Below are 18,584 nucleotides of genomic sequence, written 5' to 3' on the forward strand. Positions count from 1 at the left end.
GTCCCACTGCGGTGAAATCCCACAGTGCCTCCCTGCCCCAACCGCAAATCCCCTAATGGGCCAGGAGCCCTCCCAGGTGAGGGCAGACCCAGGCCAAGCCACTTATCCTGGGCCAGTCTGGGCCTGAGGTCTCAGGCCCACCAGGGGCCCCGCCTCACCCGCCCTGCCCCAGCTATACCTGCCCCGCACTTGCCTCGATGTCCTTAATGTTGTGCATGAGCTGGTAGGCGATGTCCTTGCAGCCCTGGCTCAGGGCCTCCGGGGGCATCTCGTTGTCCGAGTACCAGTCCCGGTCAGCAGAGTGGGCGTAGGAGGCGCTGGGGGTGGCGTGGTTCACGCGCGTGGTGGTCACGATGCCCACGGATTTCCCTGAGGAGTGGGGGAGGAGGGGTCGGGTTCATCTGGACATAGGGCTGTCCAAACCAGCTCTTCTCTTTCTCTCTCTTAGCTAAAGATGGGCCAGTTCCGCTGCCGGCCTGGCCCCAGGCTCTGCATCGGTACTAAGGCAGGCTTACGTGTGTGCTCAGTCACTCGATTCTTTGGCCGCATGGACTGTAGCCCACCAGGCCCCTCTGTCCATGGGAATTTCCAGGGAAGAATGCTGGAGCAGGTTGCAATGTCCTCCTCCAGGGGATCTTCCCGACCCAGGAATTGAACCCAGGTCTCCTGCATGTTCTGCGCTGAGCTACCTGGGACGGCAGGGTGGGTGGCTTCCAAATAGCCAGACAGCTCAGACCCTCTGCCTCTCTGACCCTCCCTGCTCCCGAGGGCCCTTGAAGCGTGAGCACCTAGGCGGGAGCCCTCCTCTCCACCGAGGACCCCCCGAGTCCCACCCCTGCAGGAAGCCCCACGGCTGCCCTGCAAGAACTCAGGGGGCCCTCCGAAGAGCTCTCAGATGGAGTGTGGCTCTGTCACCTACATCAGCCAGACTCACACCGTGACTCCAGAGGTGCCAGGGGGACATCATGGTGCCTCCCAGTTCCAAGGAGGAAAGGAACGGGGAAAGACAGCTACTGGACTCCCATGAGACCAGAGCTGGGCTAGATCCCTCACCTTCCTCAAGCTGAACCTACGAGGGGCTACGTTTTCAAGCACAAACAAATAGACTCAGGGAAATGAGTTGGGAGCAAACCCACACTGAGCAATCCCCTAAACCGCGAGACTTTGCTGTCATGCAAGAGAGTCCCGGAAGACTTTGCGGAGTCCCAGAACATGGGAGCTGGAAGGGCCCTGGCGAGCCTCTTTTTCTGCTCTCTCCCCATTGTACAGTTGGGAAGACTGAGGCCCAGACAGGTCACAGAGCCGGGCCCCGTTCCGCACGGCTCGCCCCACTCACCTGCGTCCTTGGCCCAGCGCAGGATGGAGGTGACCTCGTTGCCCTGAGTGGTGTTGCACTGGGAGCGCTGGGTTGCTGCGCTCACCCCCACCGTGCCCTCATTGGCCTTCACCCCACACAAGTAGGCGGTGGCGGTGCCTGCGCTATCAGGGACCTGGGCGTTGGTGTTGTACGTCTGCAGGTGGAAAAGGATGGTCAGGAGATGGCCTGGCCTCGGTCCACCCTGCTGCCCCCAACCCCACTCACAGCATGGGGCCTGGACACAAGGGAGACAGAGGCCTCCTGCGGTCATAGCTGAGCCCTGCTGCCCACCGAGGTCCTCCCACACCTAGAGCCACCAGATCCCCTAGCTGCCTGCCTCCTGCCCACCCCCATGCCCTGGAAGCCAGGGTAACAGGAAGGGGCAGGAACGCAGTGTTCTAGCACATGGAGACTCATTGGGCAGAGGGTGAGACCTGGGTCAGCTCTCCCTGGGTCTGGGGCTCCGGGAGCCAGCAAGGGGTGGAAAAGGCAGGTGAGTGTGGAGAAGGGAGAGGGTTCTTGAGGGAGGGAGGGAGGCTGGGGAAGGGGAGGGAAAGTGAGGGGGAGGCAGGATCTGGGAGGAGGAAATGCGGACCCCCTTATTCAGACTTCCCTGGTGGCTCAGATGGTAAAGCGTCTGCCTACAATGCGGGAGACCCAGGTTCAATCCCACGGTTAGGAAGATCTCCTGGAGAAGGAAATGGCAACCCACTCCAGTACTCTTGCCTGGAAAAGCCCATGGACAGAGGAACCTGGTAGGCTACAGTCCATGGGGCTGCAAAGAGCTGGACATGACTGAGCGACGTCACTTTCCTTTTATTCAGACCACCGGTGGGGACCCTGAAACTATCTGCCCACAGCATCTAGAGGACCCCCAGCACTAGCAATGACAACCCCCGTGACAGAGCTGCCAGCTTCCATCTGAGCCGCCTTGGGAGAAATGAGCGTCACAGAGCCCCGTGCAAAGAGTACACGCTGCGCGATTCCATTCTCATCAAGCGCAAAAGCAGGAACAGCTAATCCATGGCACCAAAAGTCAGGGAGCAGAACCGCAGGGGGCTGCGGGGCAGGAGCCCCAGCTGCCACCACATTCAGCTTCTCAGCCCCAACGCTAGTCACACGGACACGTGGAAAGTTGGCGGAAAATTCACCCCGCACACGTGTGCCCTTCTCTCTACGCTTGTTGTGTGTCAACAGATCTTAAAACCAGGGAGCTGAAATCCTCAAAGTCTTAGGAAGCAGCTGTCCTTTCTTCACGCCGGGGCCACGGAGTCCCCAGGAGGGCTGATTGCCTTGTCAGTGGGCTTGAGGGGTCTAGCGGGAGCCACGCCCCTGCCCTTTCCTCCCTGGTGGCTCAGAGGATAAAGCGTCTGCCTGCAATGCGGGAGACCTCGGTTCAATCCCTGGGTCGGGAAGATCCCCCTGGAGAAGGAAATGGCAACCCACTCCACTACTCCTGCCTGGAGCATCCCATGGATGGAGGAGCCTGGTGGGCTACAGTCCACGGGGTCGCAAAGAGTCGGACATGACTGAGCGACTTCCCTTCACTTCCTCCTGGAAGGTGGGAGGCTCAGGGCTGGAGCTCACCTTGGAGAGGGCCACGTAGGGAAACTTGTCCATCTCCAGCTTGGTCTCCTCCCCAGGGCTGTGGTGGAGCTGCCCCTTGAGGATGCGGGCAGCTGTCACGGTGGACACGCCCATACCTGTGGTAGAGGTTGGGGGGTGGGGAGCTCAGGTTTTTGGGCTCCTGCCTCTTCAATCAGGCCTCTCAGGGCCCCACAGCCCCCCAGCCTGGGGCAGAGGCAGGTCAGGCAGGGGCACCAGAACCTGACCTTCCTCCTTCCTTCCTTAGACCTTCAGGGCCCACAGCCTGCGCCCCCACCCCCACCCCCATCCTCTGCAACATGCCCCCAGAGCCCGAGCCTCTACAACACGGCCCCCTCACCTCTGCCTGCCACCCCGGGTCCCCCACCCCAGGCCTCACCGTCTCCCAGGAACATGATGACGTTCTTAGCCACGTTGGTGTTGAGAGTCTGAAGCCTCAGGGCATTTTTCAGGGTCTGCTGAGCTTGGTCTCGCCAGTACTTGGGATCTTTCTCTTTCTCTGCAGAGACAGAGAGGCAGAGTTATTCAGCAGGAGCGGGGCAGCTCCCCCAGCCATTACAGACCCCAACTTCTCATGGCGATGGTGTGCCTGCCTGCAGTCAGCAGAGCAAGCAGTCATTGCCCCATCCCAGACAGCCATCCTGAGGTCTGCCAGCCTCTGCCAGGCCAAACAAGCCTGAGGACTCTGGGTCTTCTCCCCACACCCGAGAGCGAAGGAACCAAGGCTCAGAGATGCCAAGTGACTCGCCCAAGGCCACACAGCTCTGACAGACACTGGCAGACCTGGGCTTCACTCCAAAGCCCACGCTCTTTCCTTCCACCCAGTGGAGAGGCATTGTGCTCAGGCAGCAAATGAACAGTGCGAGCACAATCAGGAGGGTAATGTTTAACCTATTCAAGAGAACAAGCTACTTCCAATGGCAGGAACTCCCAGATGTATCCCAGCTATCAATTATAAACTCTACTTGGCTTATTCATTAAAGTAGGCTTGGCAGGAACCTGACTCAGCAACAGCTATTTAGCAGGGCTGGAAAGCAAGGCTTGCCTTTCTGTTTACCGTAACAAACTTAAAGGAGCCAGGTACAGCCTCACTCTTGTTAGTGTAAATTGGCCAAGAAGATGCTCTGTGTCCCTAATTCCTTGGAAAACCAGGAATGCCTTCTTTTCGCTCTCTGTCTCTCCCCACCCAACCCCCCGACCATGTCCATGGGTTGAGTCATCAATTTTCCAGCAGAAAGAGCACTCTAGTGCCTGAGAGCCCTCGCAGAACAGTTGCTGTGCGGAGAAGCCGAGCTCCCTGGTCCTCAGTCTCCTCCCTGTCAGATGCGGGTGTTTGCACCCTCAGGGTCTCATGAGGACAGGATTAGATAAGGCAACACACGGACCTACAGGAGAAGATCAACACCTCACTCCCAACAATTCCACACCAGACCCGAACTCCCCTTTCCTTCCAAGCAGAGGCCCCAGAGACCCCCCCAGGGCATCAGGGCCCTCCCACCTCCTGTTGGTTTCTCCTCTGTGCTCGGGCCTCACCAAGCCTGCCTATCCAGGCACAGAAGCCTCGAGAAGGGCGCTCCTCGGGGATTCTCTCTTTCAGTGGCCTCCATTGCCCGGAAGGAAGGCGGAGGCCATGAGAGGTGGGAGGGTCGTGTCCAAGGTCATGTTACACATTCACAGCTGAAGACACAGGCCTCAGCTCTTGGCCCAGCTCAGGCCCAGGCTCGTAGTGCGGGTGAAGAGCACAGCTTTCCTTTTTTTATGGCTGTGCTGGGTCTTTGTTGCTGCACGTGGGCTTTCTCTAGTTGCAGAGCGCTTCTCGTTGGAAGACACCCGCATGTGCAATCCTCCTGCACGGGCCTGAACCCACGACCCCCAGGACTGAACCCATGACCCCCCCCGCGCTGGCAGGGTTCTCAACCACTGCACCACCAGGGACCCCCTCACAGCGCTCCCTTCTTATGCACGGCGCCCAGGCTTGTGCCAAGTGCCTCCCCCTCCCCAGCAGCCTGATGGAATGGCTACCATTACTTCCTCCACATTACGGAATGGGGAAACTGAACATCCTGAGATTTGAGCCACAGAGGAGCCGGAAACCCACACTGCGTGGCGGTGCTTTTGCATGGGGCAGGCAATGAGGGCAGGAAGGAAGCCGTTCTCACCTCAAGCCTGGGAGCCGTCCATGCCCCACTCCCACGCAGCGGTCCCATCCTCACCCTGATCCCTTAGCCCACCACCTTCACACCGGCAGCCCCCAGCACCACCCCTCTCTTCCGAAGCTCCCTAAGTTCAGACCTCCTGGCTGGAGGCTCCTGCTGGAGCCCAGAGACCGTGGTCCTTCCATCCAGCTGAGTGCCTTTATGCAAGTTCCTGCCACTTGAATTTCTGTTCTAGGAAAACAAGAGGACGGAGCTACTCACAGGCAGTTCTAGGACCGAAAGACGTAAAGCCTGGACAAGTCCCCTTGGCCAGTGGTTTTGTTTTTCTTAAACTTGGATTTTCAAATAGAAGTTGTTGTTTTTTCTCAATTTCATTCAGTTCAGGCGCTCAGTCGTGTCTGACTCTTTGCGATGCCATGGACCGCAGCACGCCAGGCCCCCCTGTCCATCACCAGCTTCCTGAGTTTACTCAAACTCATGTCCATCGAGTCGGTGATGCCATCCAGCCATCTCATCCTCTGTCGTCCCCTTCTCCTCCAGCCTTCAATCTTTCCCAGCATCAGGGTCTTTTCAAATGAGTCAGCTCTTCACATCAGGTGCCCAGACTATTGGAGCTTCAGCTTCAGCATCAGTCCTTCCAATGAATATTCAGGACTGATTTCCTTTAGGATGGACTGGTTGGATGTCCTTGCAGTCCAAGGGACTCTCAAGAGTCTTCTTCAACACCACAGTTCAAAAGTATCAGTTCTTCGGTGTTCAGCTTTCTTTATACTCCAACTCTTACATCCATACATGACTACTGGAACGAACCTCAGTTATTGACATATCTTTTTTTTTTCCATATTCTTCTCCATCACGGTTTATTCCAGGATATTGAATATAGTTCCTTGTGCCATACAGTAGGACCTTGCTGTTTATCCATTTTACATGTAAGAGTCTGCATCTACTAACTCCCAACTCCGCGGGCTAATGGTTTTGATCAGGGATCTACTAGCCGTGGGCGGGTTTCAATCTCCCTCCTGCCTTCCTCCCACATATGACCACAGTGCTGAGGCTTTGGTCAAGGAGCTTCATTGGCCATTTGGGTGCCATCTGGGTGGTGATGAGCCTCTGCCCCTCCTGCCCTCCGCCTGGCACCAGGTGCACACCCTGGAGCCAGGCTGCCCTCAGCCTCCCTGTTGCCGTTGCTTCTTCTCCAGGTGAGCCCTGTACCTGTTTGCCAGTTCCCTGCTCTGCCTGCTCCCCGGGGCACTGGGAGTCTGGTGAAGGCACAGCCCTTGTCTTTCTTACCAGCACTATGCCAGGGTCCAAGAAGGGTTTGGTGGATGTCAAACTGACTCCACGGTCTGAGGACTGGTTTAAGCGGTGGCTTTGGACAACTGAGCATCAGAAGGCTATTGTTTTCGGAGACCATTAAAGGACACTCGGAAATCCCCGTGCTGTAACGAATGCTACATGAAGAGTACTTATCAGTACGTACTGTAGGAGTCCATTTATACGAAGCCCCCAAACAGGTAAAACTCATCTAAGGTAGCAAGAGGAAGCCTAGTCACTTCCTCTTCCCTGCTTGGGGTGGGGCGGGGGGTGGCACAGGAAAGCCCTTGGCGTCCCATGACTGGAAATGTCCTTTCTTGATCTGGGTGATGGCTACATGGGTACCAAAATATGTCAAAACTCATCAAGCTGTATATTTAAGATGTGTGCACTTTGCTGTAAGTTACACCTAATTACTTTTTTAAAGATTTTTTTTGATGTGGACCATTGTTAAAGTCCTTATTGAATTTGTTACAATGTATCACTTGTTTTACAGCCTTGGCCTTTTTGGCCATCTAAGCTGGTCAAGCTTAGCTAAACTAAGCTTAGCTTGCTCCCTGACCAGGAGTCAAACTCACGCTCCTTGCCTTGGAAGGTAAAGTTTTAACCACTGGCCCGCCAGGGAAGTCCCCTAATTTTTTTAAAAAAGGAAAAGGCCACGATGTAACACTACTACACACCCATCAGAATGGCTAAAATGAAGCAGAGAAGAAAAATTAAAGAGCTGAATATTTGAAGATTTTTCATTTTGTCACTTTTTCATTTTCTCACGTTTCATCCACCTGCTCATCTTTCATCACTCATCTTTCAAGAGGGCTGTGAGTGCTGAGAAAGCAAGAACTCAGTCCCAGAGTGACCTTGGGCCCCCAGGAGTCACACTGAAAGGCATCATGCGATCACAGCAGGAGCAATGGCCTGGGAGCCTGGCAGCTCAGGTTCCGTCCCCAGGCCCGCTGCGGACGTGCTGTGTGACTGGGAGGCCCAGTCCCTTCTCTGCACCCCAACTTCCTCATCCGTTGAAATATATTCTGCCCATGAGCCCCTGCTCCCTGCCTGACACTGTGACTGCCCCTATAATTCCCACAGCAGCCCTAAGGAGGAGAGATCAGTATCTCCACCGAGCAGATGGAGAAATCAAGGCTCAGGGAAGGCAAGTTGGGGGACTCCCAGTCACATGATGGAGTGAGCTAAGGAAGACTCCCCTTCTACCACAGACACTGAAATGCTGCAGGAAAAAACAATTGAGAACAGTGTACAGCTTGAACAAGGAAGGCAGAAGGGGGAAAAAGCAGAAAAGGCAGAAGGCAGAAAAAGGAGGCAGAAGGGTAATTCCCAGGAGGCAGAAATTAAGATGGAATTCAAAACCATGCAGGTACACAGGAGCTGATATTGAGGGGCCCTTGGAGGCCCCGAGCAGATATAAAACAGCTGAGACTGCTTTCAGGTACGTGTTTTGCCTGGGAGATATGGAAGGGTTGGAGAGAGAAAGCCAGCGATGAAATGTGAACTCAATTCCAAATCTGAAGGACTCTCCTGGTGCCACAGTGGATAAGAATCCGTCTGCCAGTGCAGAGGACACGGGTTCGATCCCTGGTCCAGGAAGACTCCACATGCTGTGAGGCAACTAAGCCCGTGTGTCACGACTCCGAGCCCACACTCTATAACTAGAGAATTCCCATGCAAAGCAACGAAGACCCAGCAGTCAAAAATAAATCAAATTATAAAACAGTCCATATCTGAGCCTGAATTTAAAGTGCAAGAGCCCCAAACTGAGAAATTAACATAAACACTCTGACAGAATTGATCGAAGAATCAAACAGAATACCACACTATAGAAACACTTTCATGTGAGTTTCCAATAGGAAACATAAACTACAAAAACAAAAAAATAAATACAACTCCTTGAAGGTGAGTTTTAAAGCAAGAATTACAAAATATAAAGAAATGTTCTATCAGGAGTTTATAGAAGAGTTTATAGGGTAAGTTCTATTTCAGATTCCTAGAGCTAAGCGAGACTAGAAACTGCAATTAAAGAATAATATAGAAGGAAAAAGACTGGCTTTTCCAGCACAAGCACATGTAGTAGCTGGGATGTCCTGCTCTGAACATTTGTTTCCAGCTCTTAAATACTGTGGGTGACTCTACGACCGACCACGGACACTGCCCTCATCCTATCCCAGCTGTACCAGCTCTCCCCCTCCCTCCACCCTTGCCCCCAATCCTACCTGGCACTAAGGAGCTGGCAAGACAGGTACCGATAGCCAGCAGTAAGAATGGTGAAATCATGGCGCCCTCCAAGACCTGCTTTCTCTCTGGAGCCCAGAGGTGCGATGGATGTGCGTGGGAAAGGTGGGCTGCCAGTGGTCAGAAGTTAATTGACGTTCCAATCCTATAAATTAAAAAAAAAAAAAAGACATGAAAGTCACAGCTCCAGAGGTCATTTGTTCATTCACTTATTTGTTTGTTGATTCATTCATTTCCCACTTATTACAGGAGGCTAGGCATTAGGATGCCAAATCGAAGTGGTCCCTCCATCAGGAAGCTTAACCACACAAAGAGCTGTAGAGGCATAAGTGAGTTCTGTGCTGCCAGCGGGTTCCTTCTCGTTCCTCAAGTGAAGGCCCACTTTGAACCCAGCTGAAGCCCAGAACCCATCAGAGTTTAGCTTTTCTGTGAAGTGCTTCTCAAACTGCAGGATGCATCAGAATTTTCCAGAGGGCTTGTGGAAACAGATCCAGTTCCCCCAGCCCTGGCCCAGAGACCCCGACTGCATTTCTAACAAGCTCCCAGATGCTGGTGCGGCTGCTGGCTCACAGACCCTACTGTGAGAAGCTCTGTTCTGGAACATCTGTCTTCAGCCTTGAATTATCCGTGTCCCAGTACATCAGAGACAAAACAAAGAGTCCACCTTTTCTCATAGGGACACCTACATTTGCTCTTACAGGACAACGATATTTGCTACGATCTCTTCTGCAGCTTGTCATTTATGGCAAGAGATATAAAAACTATACAAGTGACATACAGGACAAGATTGTCTTACAAGCGTGATCATTTCCGGGTCGTGACATGTTAGATGACTGATTGTTTTTTTTCATTGTTGTTTTCCCAAATTTTCCTTCTGTGTTGAGATGTTACCTTTATAATTTTTTTCAAATGTTATTTTTTAAAAAGACTGAAAGGAGACACACGGGAATGTTCACTGTGGTTTTCTATGGGTAGTAGGATTGTGAATGACTATTTCTGAGCAGTGTGCTAACTCTGTTGAGAAATGTACTAACCCTGTTGTGTATAAATGTTACTGGAAGATGAGGAATTTTGAATGGCAAGAGTTTCACTGGAAATTAATGTTACTATTTTCACCAAAACCAAGATAAAAATGATTATTTCATTTGTTATGGGAAATGGTACAACATTCTACCACGACAGTGGCGTGTGAGATAAGAAACCACTCTAGTGCTTGCTTTGGCAGCACATATACTAAAATAGGAATGATACAGAGAAGATTAGCACGGCCCCTTGTGCAAGAATGACACGCAAATTCATGAAGCGTTCCATATTTTTTGCTTTTGTTTTTAAATATCAGTCCCATGGAAATTACTTAAGACATATGTCATAGTTCATTCTATGTGTTAACTTGGCTGTGTCATGGGATCAAAACTAGATATTTGTTCAAACGTTATTCTGGATGTTTCTGTGAGGGTTTTTGTGTGTATGGAGGGATGAAATTAACATTTAAATCAAAGGGTAAATAAATTTGAATTAAAATTAAAAAAAAAAAAAGAAACCACTCTACTCCTGGAAAAGGGATGTTGATTCTTGATTCAACCCTCTGTCCATCCTTGGTGAGATGGATAAATGCATTGTATGGGTTCACGAGAAGGAAATTTAGACAACAATGAGGATAATTGAGAAGAATACACATCAACAGGGATGCCTCCCATGAAGGTGAGGCTGAGCGAGGGGAGCCGACCTGGGAGCCGACCTAGGAGCATAGATCGTGACTCTAATGATGGTTGTTGCTGTTTAGTCGATAAGTCACGTCCAGCTCTAAAGTTTAAAGCATGCTGGCATGAAGACATTTGGAGAACGGCTGGGACTGGGACTGGGGAGCAGGGATGAAGGGGAAAATGAACAAATAAAACAAAAACTGAGCTCACGATAGAAGCCCATACGTTGAGGAATAGGACTTACTCAGCTGTCTGCACCACAGATCCAAAGCAGACACATCAGTAAGGAAAAGAGAAAGTGAAGGTGGCCCCAGGAGCTCTCCAAGGCTCAGCCGGCCCTGCCTGGGATTCTTGTCATTTTCCTCTGCTAGCCTGATGCTCCGAGAGAGTGAAGACCCACCTCTTCCCCATCGCTGACTCCCAACCCCGTGCACACAGAATCGGCTCTGTAAACGCTAACAATGAAAAGTTCCCCGATTCAGGATGGAATGCTCTGAATTTTGACCCCAGGGCTGTGGCTTTGAGAAAGGTCTGTTCTGAAGACAAACCGGTGCCTTTTCCCCATTGCCTCAGCCTGGGAAGGAGAGGAGGCAAGAATCTAGGAAACCAGGGTCTCCTAGGAAACTCCAGGGCCAGTCGCCCCCGTTGGCTCCTCCTCTCGGCCCCCACCCGGACTCAGAGGCTCCAAGTCCGCTTCCGGGTGGGTGGCCCTGGGCGATGGGCTGCGTGGGGCTCCGTCTGGGGCTTCAGGGACCCCGGCTGCCCACCACCCTCTGCCAGCGCTCTACCAGTTCAGAATGGAGCCTCGGGGTGTGTGTCTGCCCTCCTCACCGCCACCCCCGCCCCCCACCTCCCAGCCTGACCGTCTCTGCCAGGCTCCCAGCTACGTGCCCTGATTATGCACAGCAAGGGTGCAGAAGCCCTGGCTGAGGGAGGAGCAGCTACTTGGTAGGTTAGGGGAGGAAGCGGAGGCTGGGCTTTGGCCCTGAGGACTGACTCAGCATCCTGGGACAGAGGGCCCTGGAGCCCTTTGAAGCTGGGCAGAAAGCCAGGCCTGGATTGGGCCTCAGAAGGTCCAGGACACATGGCAGAGTAACAGGACTGATACAAATCACTGCCACTTCTTGGGCACTCGGATCCAGCCCTGCGCTAACAACAGTGTATATCTGTGATCCCACTTAACAAGTGCCGTTAGATCCCGTTTACAGTTCAGGAACCTGAGCAAAGGCTCTCAGCTAGTCCGTGGCCAAGCGCGATTCAATCTCCAGCTGGCTCAACCTCCTGGGGCCTTGGTTTCCCCACCACGGAGAGGGAGAGCGACCAGTGCCCACCCTTCCCCCTCCCACAAGAGCAAACAGTAGCCACACGAATCCAGGGCAGGATCTCTGGCAGGGCGGGAGTCAGGCTGGGGCGAGCCCTACCTGAGGGGCCGGGCCAGACGGGTCAAGAAGCAGACCAAGGCCAAGGTCAGCACCAGGAAGAGGAGGCTGAGGACTGCTGTGAGGACCAGGTCCAGGGTGGGGGACAGCAGGGCCATCTTGAGCCAAGAGGGCCCCAAGGAGCAGCCACCACAACCCGGAACACTCAGTCACATGAGCCCTGGACACCTGCTCCAAAGCCCTGGGTCAGTGGCCCTGACCTGGCTTTGCTCCTTGGGCTTAATCTTTGGGGATTAGCCCAGGAGGGGCGAAACGGGAGGAGGGACAATCCCCGAGGCTCTCGTCCCCCCGGCTAGTCCACCCCCACTTGAGGCCTGCCCATTCCTCCTTCATGCCCAAACATTATTGAGCACCTGCTGGGTACCGGGCTCTATTCAAGGTGCTAAGGACTCAGTGGGGAACAGGACAGACACTGCCTGTTTTCCTGGAGATTCTTGACCAGCCAGGATAGGAAAAGCACCTACTATGTGTCGGTCATTGTGCTGGGCACCTTGTGGAATAAAAGCACAGAAGGAAAGGAGTCCCTACCTGGGGTCATGATCTTTTTTCTTTTTTTTTAAACACTAATGTATTGGATGATTCTGCTTTGCCAAAAGAGAATTCCTAAAAACGTAAAAAAATTGTATAGCCAAGACATGGTGGCAACCCAAATGTCTGTCAACAGAAGAATGGATAAAGAAAACGTGGCACACACACAGGAATATTACTCAGCCATAAAAAAAATGAAACCATGCCATTCACAGCAACACAGATTGTCCCAGAGACCATCATACCAAGTAAAGCAAGTCAGATAAAGACAAACACCATTCAACACTGCCTACGTGGGGAATTCAAAACAACAGTACAAACGAACCCGCCCACAAAACAGAAACAGACTCATAGACCCAGAAAGCAAACCCACTGATGCCAAAGGGGAAAAGGCCATGGGGGAGGGACAAATTGCACAATCGTTTTTTCCCAGCACTAGCTGCTGCTGCAACCCATTTCCACGCCCAGGAACCTGAGTCTGCACTGAATCAGCCAGAGAGGTGAACCCATGTCCAGAATAAGAGCAACTGTCCTTACTGAGCACTTCCAGATGAAGGAAAAACAGATGCTCAGAGGTGCGATGATGGACTTGGAATTTGAACCCGGCCATCACAGCTGTAACCCCAACCCCAGCACTGCTTCAGGTCCGGGATTGTACCAGCCCTGCAAGGTGGCAAGGAGGCTTTGGTCAAGCCTCAGCCAGGTGTGCAAACCCAGCCATCACCAGAGAGGCAGCACACACAGGCTGGAGGGCGCTGAACCGCCACCTGCCTAGAGGGGCCTTTCCTGCTTCCCAAGTGTCCCCAACCCCCTTTTCATTTTTCTTTGGTGGTGGTGGTTTGGTTGCTAAGTCGGGTCCGACCCTTGCGATCCCACGGACAGAGAAGGCTGGCAGGCTACAGTTTATAGGATTCTCCAGGCAAGAATAGGAGTGGGTTGCCATTTCCTTCTCCAGGGGATCTTCTCAACCCAGGAATCAAACCCGGGTCTCCTGCATTGTAGGCAGATTCTTTACCAACTGAGCTACAAGGGAAGCCCTTCATTTTTCTTTGGCTTCCGACAACCTCTCAAGTCAGGATGGTGATTATAGTTCCCGGCTTATAGATTCAGAAGCTGAGGTTCAGAGAGGTGAAGCCACTGGACACCCACGGGGCCTGGGTGCCTAAGAGACCAGGCCTTTTCCAATTATACATCCAGCCTCCTGGGACACCTCAGATCCCGTGGAACAAAGCACCCAAAGTTGGTGGGAGGAGATGCTTTTATCCTCTTGGTGCCAAGGGAGGGGCCCTTCTCCTGGCGACAGAAAGCCCACCGAGCTCACTATGAAAACAGGAAACCCATCGCGCTACTCCCTTACATCTTTTTCTTTCTCACTTTGCATCAGACCCTCACCACACCCTAATGATATAGGCAGGGTAGATGGGGGAAAATGGGGCTTATCAGGAAAGCCGTTCTGAGCTGTCACACGGCCAGCAAGTCTGGTTCAAGTCCCAGATCCATCACTCCCCAGCTGTGTGATGCTGGTCAGTTCCTGCATCAGAGAACCCGCTGCCTTCTCCTCCTAACATCTCTCTCCCATTTAGGAGGCCCCAGAGGCAGGCTGGGCACTGAAATGTGAAGTACCTCATCTTGCCTGTGTGCACTCAGTCGTGCCCGGCTCTTTGTGACCCCATGAACTATGGCCTGCCAGGCTCCCCTGTCCATGGGATTCTCCAGGCAAGAATACTGGAGTGGGTTGCCATTCCCTTCTCCAGGGGATCTTCCCAGCCCAGGAATCGAACCTGGGCCTCTCACATGGCAGGCCGATTCTTCACCATCTGAGCCGCCAGGGAAGCCAACAATACTGGAGTAGGTTGTCATTTCCTAGTCCAGGTTAGCCTCCCAGCCCAGGGAACGAACTCACATCTCTTGCGCCTCCTGCACTGGCAGGAGGATTCTTTACCCCTGCACCACCTGGGGAGCCCCTACCTGATCTTACTTTAATCCTTATTAACTGAGAGCTGGATACAATTGTCCCCCTTTCCAGCTGAGGGAAGAAAGGCCCAGGGGGGGTGGTGAAGATGATCCAGGGGTACACCGATGGGGGGGACAGAGCCAGGCCTTCACAGGGCTCCACGTGGGCCCCACCCAGGGGTCACCCCTGTTCCAGACTTCCCACCGCAACTCACCCAGGAGCCCTCCCCACCCCCACTGAGCTCCCAAGCCCGAGATACCTTTTGTAGCTCCCCTACGCACCAGCCTAATAAATCGATATGAGACCACAGGAGTGTCACCGTGTGCTCCCTAGCAGTGCTTGGTGGGGGGTATTAGTTATTTGTCCTCGGGAGCCCCCAGTCTAGAGGTCACAGTTCAACAATGTCTGGGCTGGGAAGCGTTCTTTGACCAGATCTTCCCAAATGTCCCAGACCACAAAAATCACTCTGGGTGATTGCAGGAAAAGTCCTGTTTCCAAATGGTACCCAGGGAGGTGCATAGCCTGGCAAGTACATGAGGGAACTTTATGGCATGATGGAAGCATTCTTTACAGTGATCTGGGAGGTAAAGTGTATAAACACATAAAAATTCATCCAGGGGCCAGTAACCCCCACCTTGCCCGAATTGTTAGGTGAGGAAGGTCTGTCGATATTTGAGTTAAGGAAACATTGGGAAAGAAGAGGTGTCCTGGGGGTGGCTGCACTCAAATTAAAAAAAAAAAATTAAAGAGACATGACAACCTCCCCACCTAATTAATTCTTAGCCTCCACCCCCACCTCAAACCTACTCAGAATCTCCCAGGGCAGGGCCTGGGAAGTCATCCCACGAGCAGATTAGTTTGAGAAACATTGCCTTAGAGATGATCCCATTGCCCAGATGGGAACACTAAGGCCTAAAGAAGATAAAAGACTTACCCCGGGTCTCCCAGTTCCTACTCCCCATAGACATGCACCGAGATCAGTCAGAACCAGCCCGGAGCCAGTGCCTCTGGGCTGTCAGCTGGGCCTTCTTGGCTTTTTCAAGGAACTGTGACTGAAGAGAAGGGCTAAATGTTCCCAGTGCTTCCGGGGGGGCGGTGTGGGGAATGGGATGGGAGATGGAGGGGGTCCGGCACCACCAGCCAGGGCTGCAGCAGCTGCCTGGGGAGAGGGAGCCACTGAAGATGAGCCCAGGAACATTTCAGCTGCAGGGTCAGAGAGAGGGGACACGGAATCGCTCTCGCAGCCAAGCCCAACGTCCCTGGCAAGCCTTGCTGGCTGGGAGTTTATTCATTCAGGACGGAAGTTATTTATGGTTTCTGCCATAAAGCAGCCTCGGGGTGAAGGGCTCTGGAAGGAATATGTGGTGGTCAGAGTGGGCTTCAGGTCAGACCCAAGGACAGACTTCCTTGGGAGGGTGGCAGGTCAGGTGCTGGGATGGAGTGAGACCTCTAGTCACTGCTGACAGCACCCCATCTTGGCAGAAAACAGGCGCGGGAGTGCCTGGGGAGGCTTGGTGTCAGCCCTGCCTGCTGCCAAGCCGTGGCACCTTCAGAGCTGTAATAAGATGCCAGCTTTCTCTCCACCACCACCTCCGCTCCCTCAACCCAGGCACCTCCAGCTTCAGCCCCTCTGCACATTGCGTTCCCTGGTCTGGAACAGGTCTCAAATGTTCCCTGCTGTCCACCCGATGAAGTCCTCCCATCACCCTTTCCCCCTCGACCTCAGCTCTGCTGGGCTGCCCAGCACCCCCGCCCAGGACCTGGCGGGAGTTACAGCTCCTCCCCTAGAAGCCGGGTGCTCAAGACCTGGAGCACCCTGAAGGCCCATGGGTGGTCGCTCCTCACCATGGTGTGAGCTCCTAGCGAGCAGGGATCTTGCTCTGTGGATGGAGGCCGCCCTGTGGCTGGCAGAGCCCAGCGCACAGCTGGCCGGCCGGGCAGGAATGTGGGTAGGTGGGTGGAAGGGTGGCAGGTCAACGCTGAGTGACGGAGGAGGCGGCTTGGCAGCAGGAAGCGAGCCAGTTCCAGGGCTCCAGGTTCAGATCCCTCCTCTCAAGCCAGGGCAGGGGGTGCTCAGGGCCAGTGAGCCCACCCCTGGAGCCTCAGGTATCTCATTGGCAAAGTGGAAGACAACAGAAGCCATGGGTCGTTGTAAGGATTGTATGAGTTAATACACAGGAAGGCTTAAAACAGAGCCCGAGACGTGGCAAGCAGGCAGTGAGTATCACCCGGCAGCCACGGCCACTGGGCAGTGTGGGGACAGACTCGGAGACGACTGGGCCGGCAAGAAGCTAGCGCTGAGAACGGACAGACCCTTCCCTGCCCACTCAGCCAGCGGTCATTCTCCCTGGGTGCACCACAGACCTGCCCACCCGGGAGGTCCGGGAGGGCTTTCTCGCTCCAAGACTCCAGAAACCAAAAAGCCTGCCTGGCTACTGGGCACCTCCAGCCGGGGGAGGAGTTAGTTAAGAGATGGAAGTTCCAGTTCCTAGAGTCAAGGGGTGCCGCGTGTCCTGAGGACCAGATCCATCTGTCTGTCTCTCTCTCACAGACAAACCACCCAGCTGGTGGCCTGCCACTTCCTTTTTCTCTTGAAGAAGGAAGAAACAGGGGAAGCTTCCGTGGAGTGGGGAGGAGAGCCGGGCTGGCTGGATGGTGGGGTTAAAATGAATAGAGAGAGGGAGCACTCCGTAGAGGGGAACCCGAAAATGCAAAGGCAAGGAGGTAGCAATGTGGCATATAGAGGTCAGGGGGCAAAAGGCAGGGGTCTGTTGGTGATAGACGACAAAGTCAGCCAGGACAGACCACAGAGGGCTTTGCTCCCTGAGGTCAGCAGGACCAAGGGCAGGCGCTCGCAGGCCCCACCTGACTCACACGCCTCTTGTTGACCCATTCACAGATGAGGACTCTGAAGCTCAGATGGTCTGCCGCTCGCCTGAGGCCACACAGCAGAGCTGGAACCGAAAGCCTCAAGGGTCTGAGTTCTAGAGCTGGAGGTTTTTCTGAGGCTCTCTGGGGCGCCTGGCCCAGTCTGGGTGCCACACACTGGCTCCCCGGGCAAAGGACTGAAGCCAGTCAAGGTTCAACTGGAGAGAGGCGAGCTGGCAGCAGGGAGGTGGGGGAGGGAGAGGGCAGGGCCCAGAGACGCCGTGCCCAGGCAGAGGGGGGTCTGGGATGCTCCCACACGGGCTCCCCTCCTCCCACGGGGAGGACATGTTCCCAGGCCACCTTGCTCACGGCCAAGCCTGGGAGCTGAGTGGCGTGGGGGTGGGGAATGTGCTTTGCGTCCGGGGTGTTTGCTGTCTCTTGCTCTTGGGCCCCGCACTCAGCACTCTTGCAGCGGAAGCCCCTCTGGTGCCAGGAGACAAGCTGTCCAATGCTTACTCTCACAGCGGACAAGAAACGAAAGGCACAGAGAGGGTGTGCAACCTCCCCAGGGTCACGCAGCAGTCAACCCCACCAACTAGCTAAGATTTCCCGCACTATTATGGGAAGCACAGGGCCGTCTGTGAGGCACAGCATGGATGCCAGTGTCTTGGAATTCCAAACATTAGTGGTTCCTGTCAACTGAAAAGAACATTTCAAACTGATCCTATTCTAGAAAAATCCTTATTTTACATACTTGGTCATTACATTTGTGACAAAAATAGCATATCTTTTCATAGCTCTTACTGGGTGCCAGACATTGTTCTAAGCACTTCACCTATATTAATTCATTCAGTCTCCACAATGATTACACCCAACTTTGGTTCAGTTCAGTCGCTCAGTCGTGTCTGCCTCTTTGCGACCCCGTGGACTGCAGCACGCCAGGCCTCCCTGTCCGTCACCAACTCCCGGAGCTTGCTCAACTTCATGTGCATTGAGTCGGTGATGCCATCCACCCAACTTCCAGGTAACGAAACATAAGCACAGAGAGGTTAAGCACCTTATCCAAGGTCACACAGCCAGAAAGCGACCGAGTCAAGAATTCAACATCGCTTATGGATGTTCCTGTCTCCCGGGGCCAAGGGTAAACTCCTGAAGCAATCAGTCAGGTTAGAAACAAACCACATCTTTTCTACCTGCAATGTGTATGTGATAAGTGTGTGGACTAATGGAATAGACACAGCTACCATTTGACTCACACTCACGATTCGCTCTTTCTGAATGTGCACCTCAGCCCCTGCGGGAGGCCTTCTTACCCCGACATCACCAAAGACAGGAGAGATGACTTGCCCCAGGTCACACAGAGAGTGGCTGAGTCCAAGTCTTTGATCACAGGAGGCCTATCCGGCAGAGGGGACC

General features: G+C 53.7%; 1 protein-coding gene and 1 non-coding gene across 9 annotated transcripts in view; one reads left to right on the forward strand and one right to left on the reverse strand.

Annotated features, from left to right (window-relative positions):
• Nucleotides 1-18,584, reverse strand: part of ALPL (alkaline phosphatase, biomineralization associated) — an 86,489-nt gene that overhangs the window by 12,128 nt on the left and 55,777 nt on the right. For 3 of the 8 annotated variants that reach the window (XM_070777315.1, XM_019982017.2, XM_070777311.1), the window contains exons 2-6: nucleotides 8,658-8,821; nucleotides 3,342-3,461; nucleotides 2,945-3,060; nucleotides 1,337-1,511; nucleotides 194-369 (exon numbers count right to left, since the gene is read on the reverse strand). In XM_070777315.1, the coding sequence (XP_070633416.1) occupies nucleotides 194-369; nucleotides 1,337-1,511; nucleotides 2,945-3,060; nucleotides 3,342-3,461; nucleotides 8,658-8,718 (648 nt within the window). In that variant the 5' untranslated portion in view covers nucleotides 8,719-8,821. Of the gene's footprint in view, nucleotides 1-193; nucleotides 370-1,336; nucleotides 1,512-2,944; nucleotides 3,061-3,341; nucleotides 3,462-8,657; nucleotides 8,822-11,800; nucleotides 11,823-15,234; nucleotides 15,360-16,145; nucleotides 16,220-17,165; nucleotides 17,359-18,584 lie in introns of those variants that run through there. The other 5 variants (XM_019982044.2, XM_019982027.2, XM_019982053.2 and 2 more) reach the window with 5 other exon arrangements.
• LOC139179368 (U6 spliceosomal RNA) lies at nucleotides 9,886-9,993 on the forward strand. Its single transcript, XR_011563740.1, has one exon. It is a non-coding gene; the product is annotated as a U6 spliceosomal RNA (small nuclear RNA).

Source organism: Bos indicus, chromosome 2 (assembly GCF_029378745.1).
Source record: "Bos indicus isolate NIAB-ARS_2022 breed Sahiwal x Tharparkar chromosome 2, NIAB-ARS_B.indTharparkar_mat_pri_1.0, whole genome shotgun sequence".
NCBI classification, from domain to species: Eukaryota; Metazoa; Chordata; class Mammalia; order Artiodactyla; family Bovidae; genus Bos; species Bos indicus.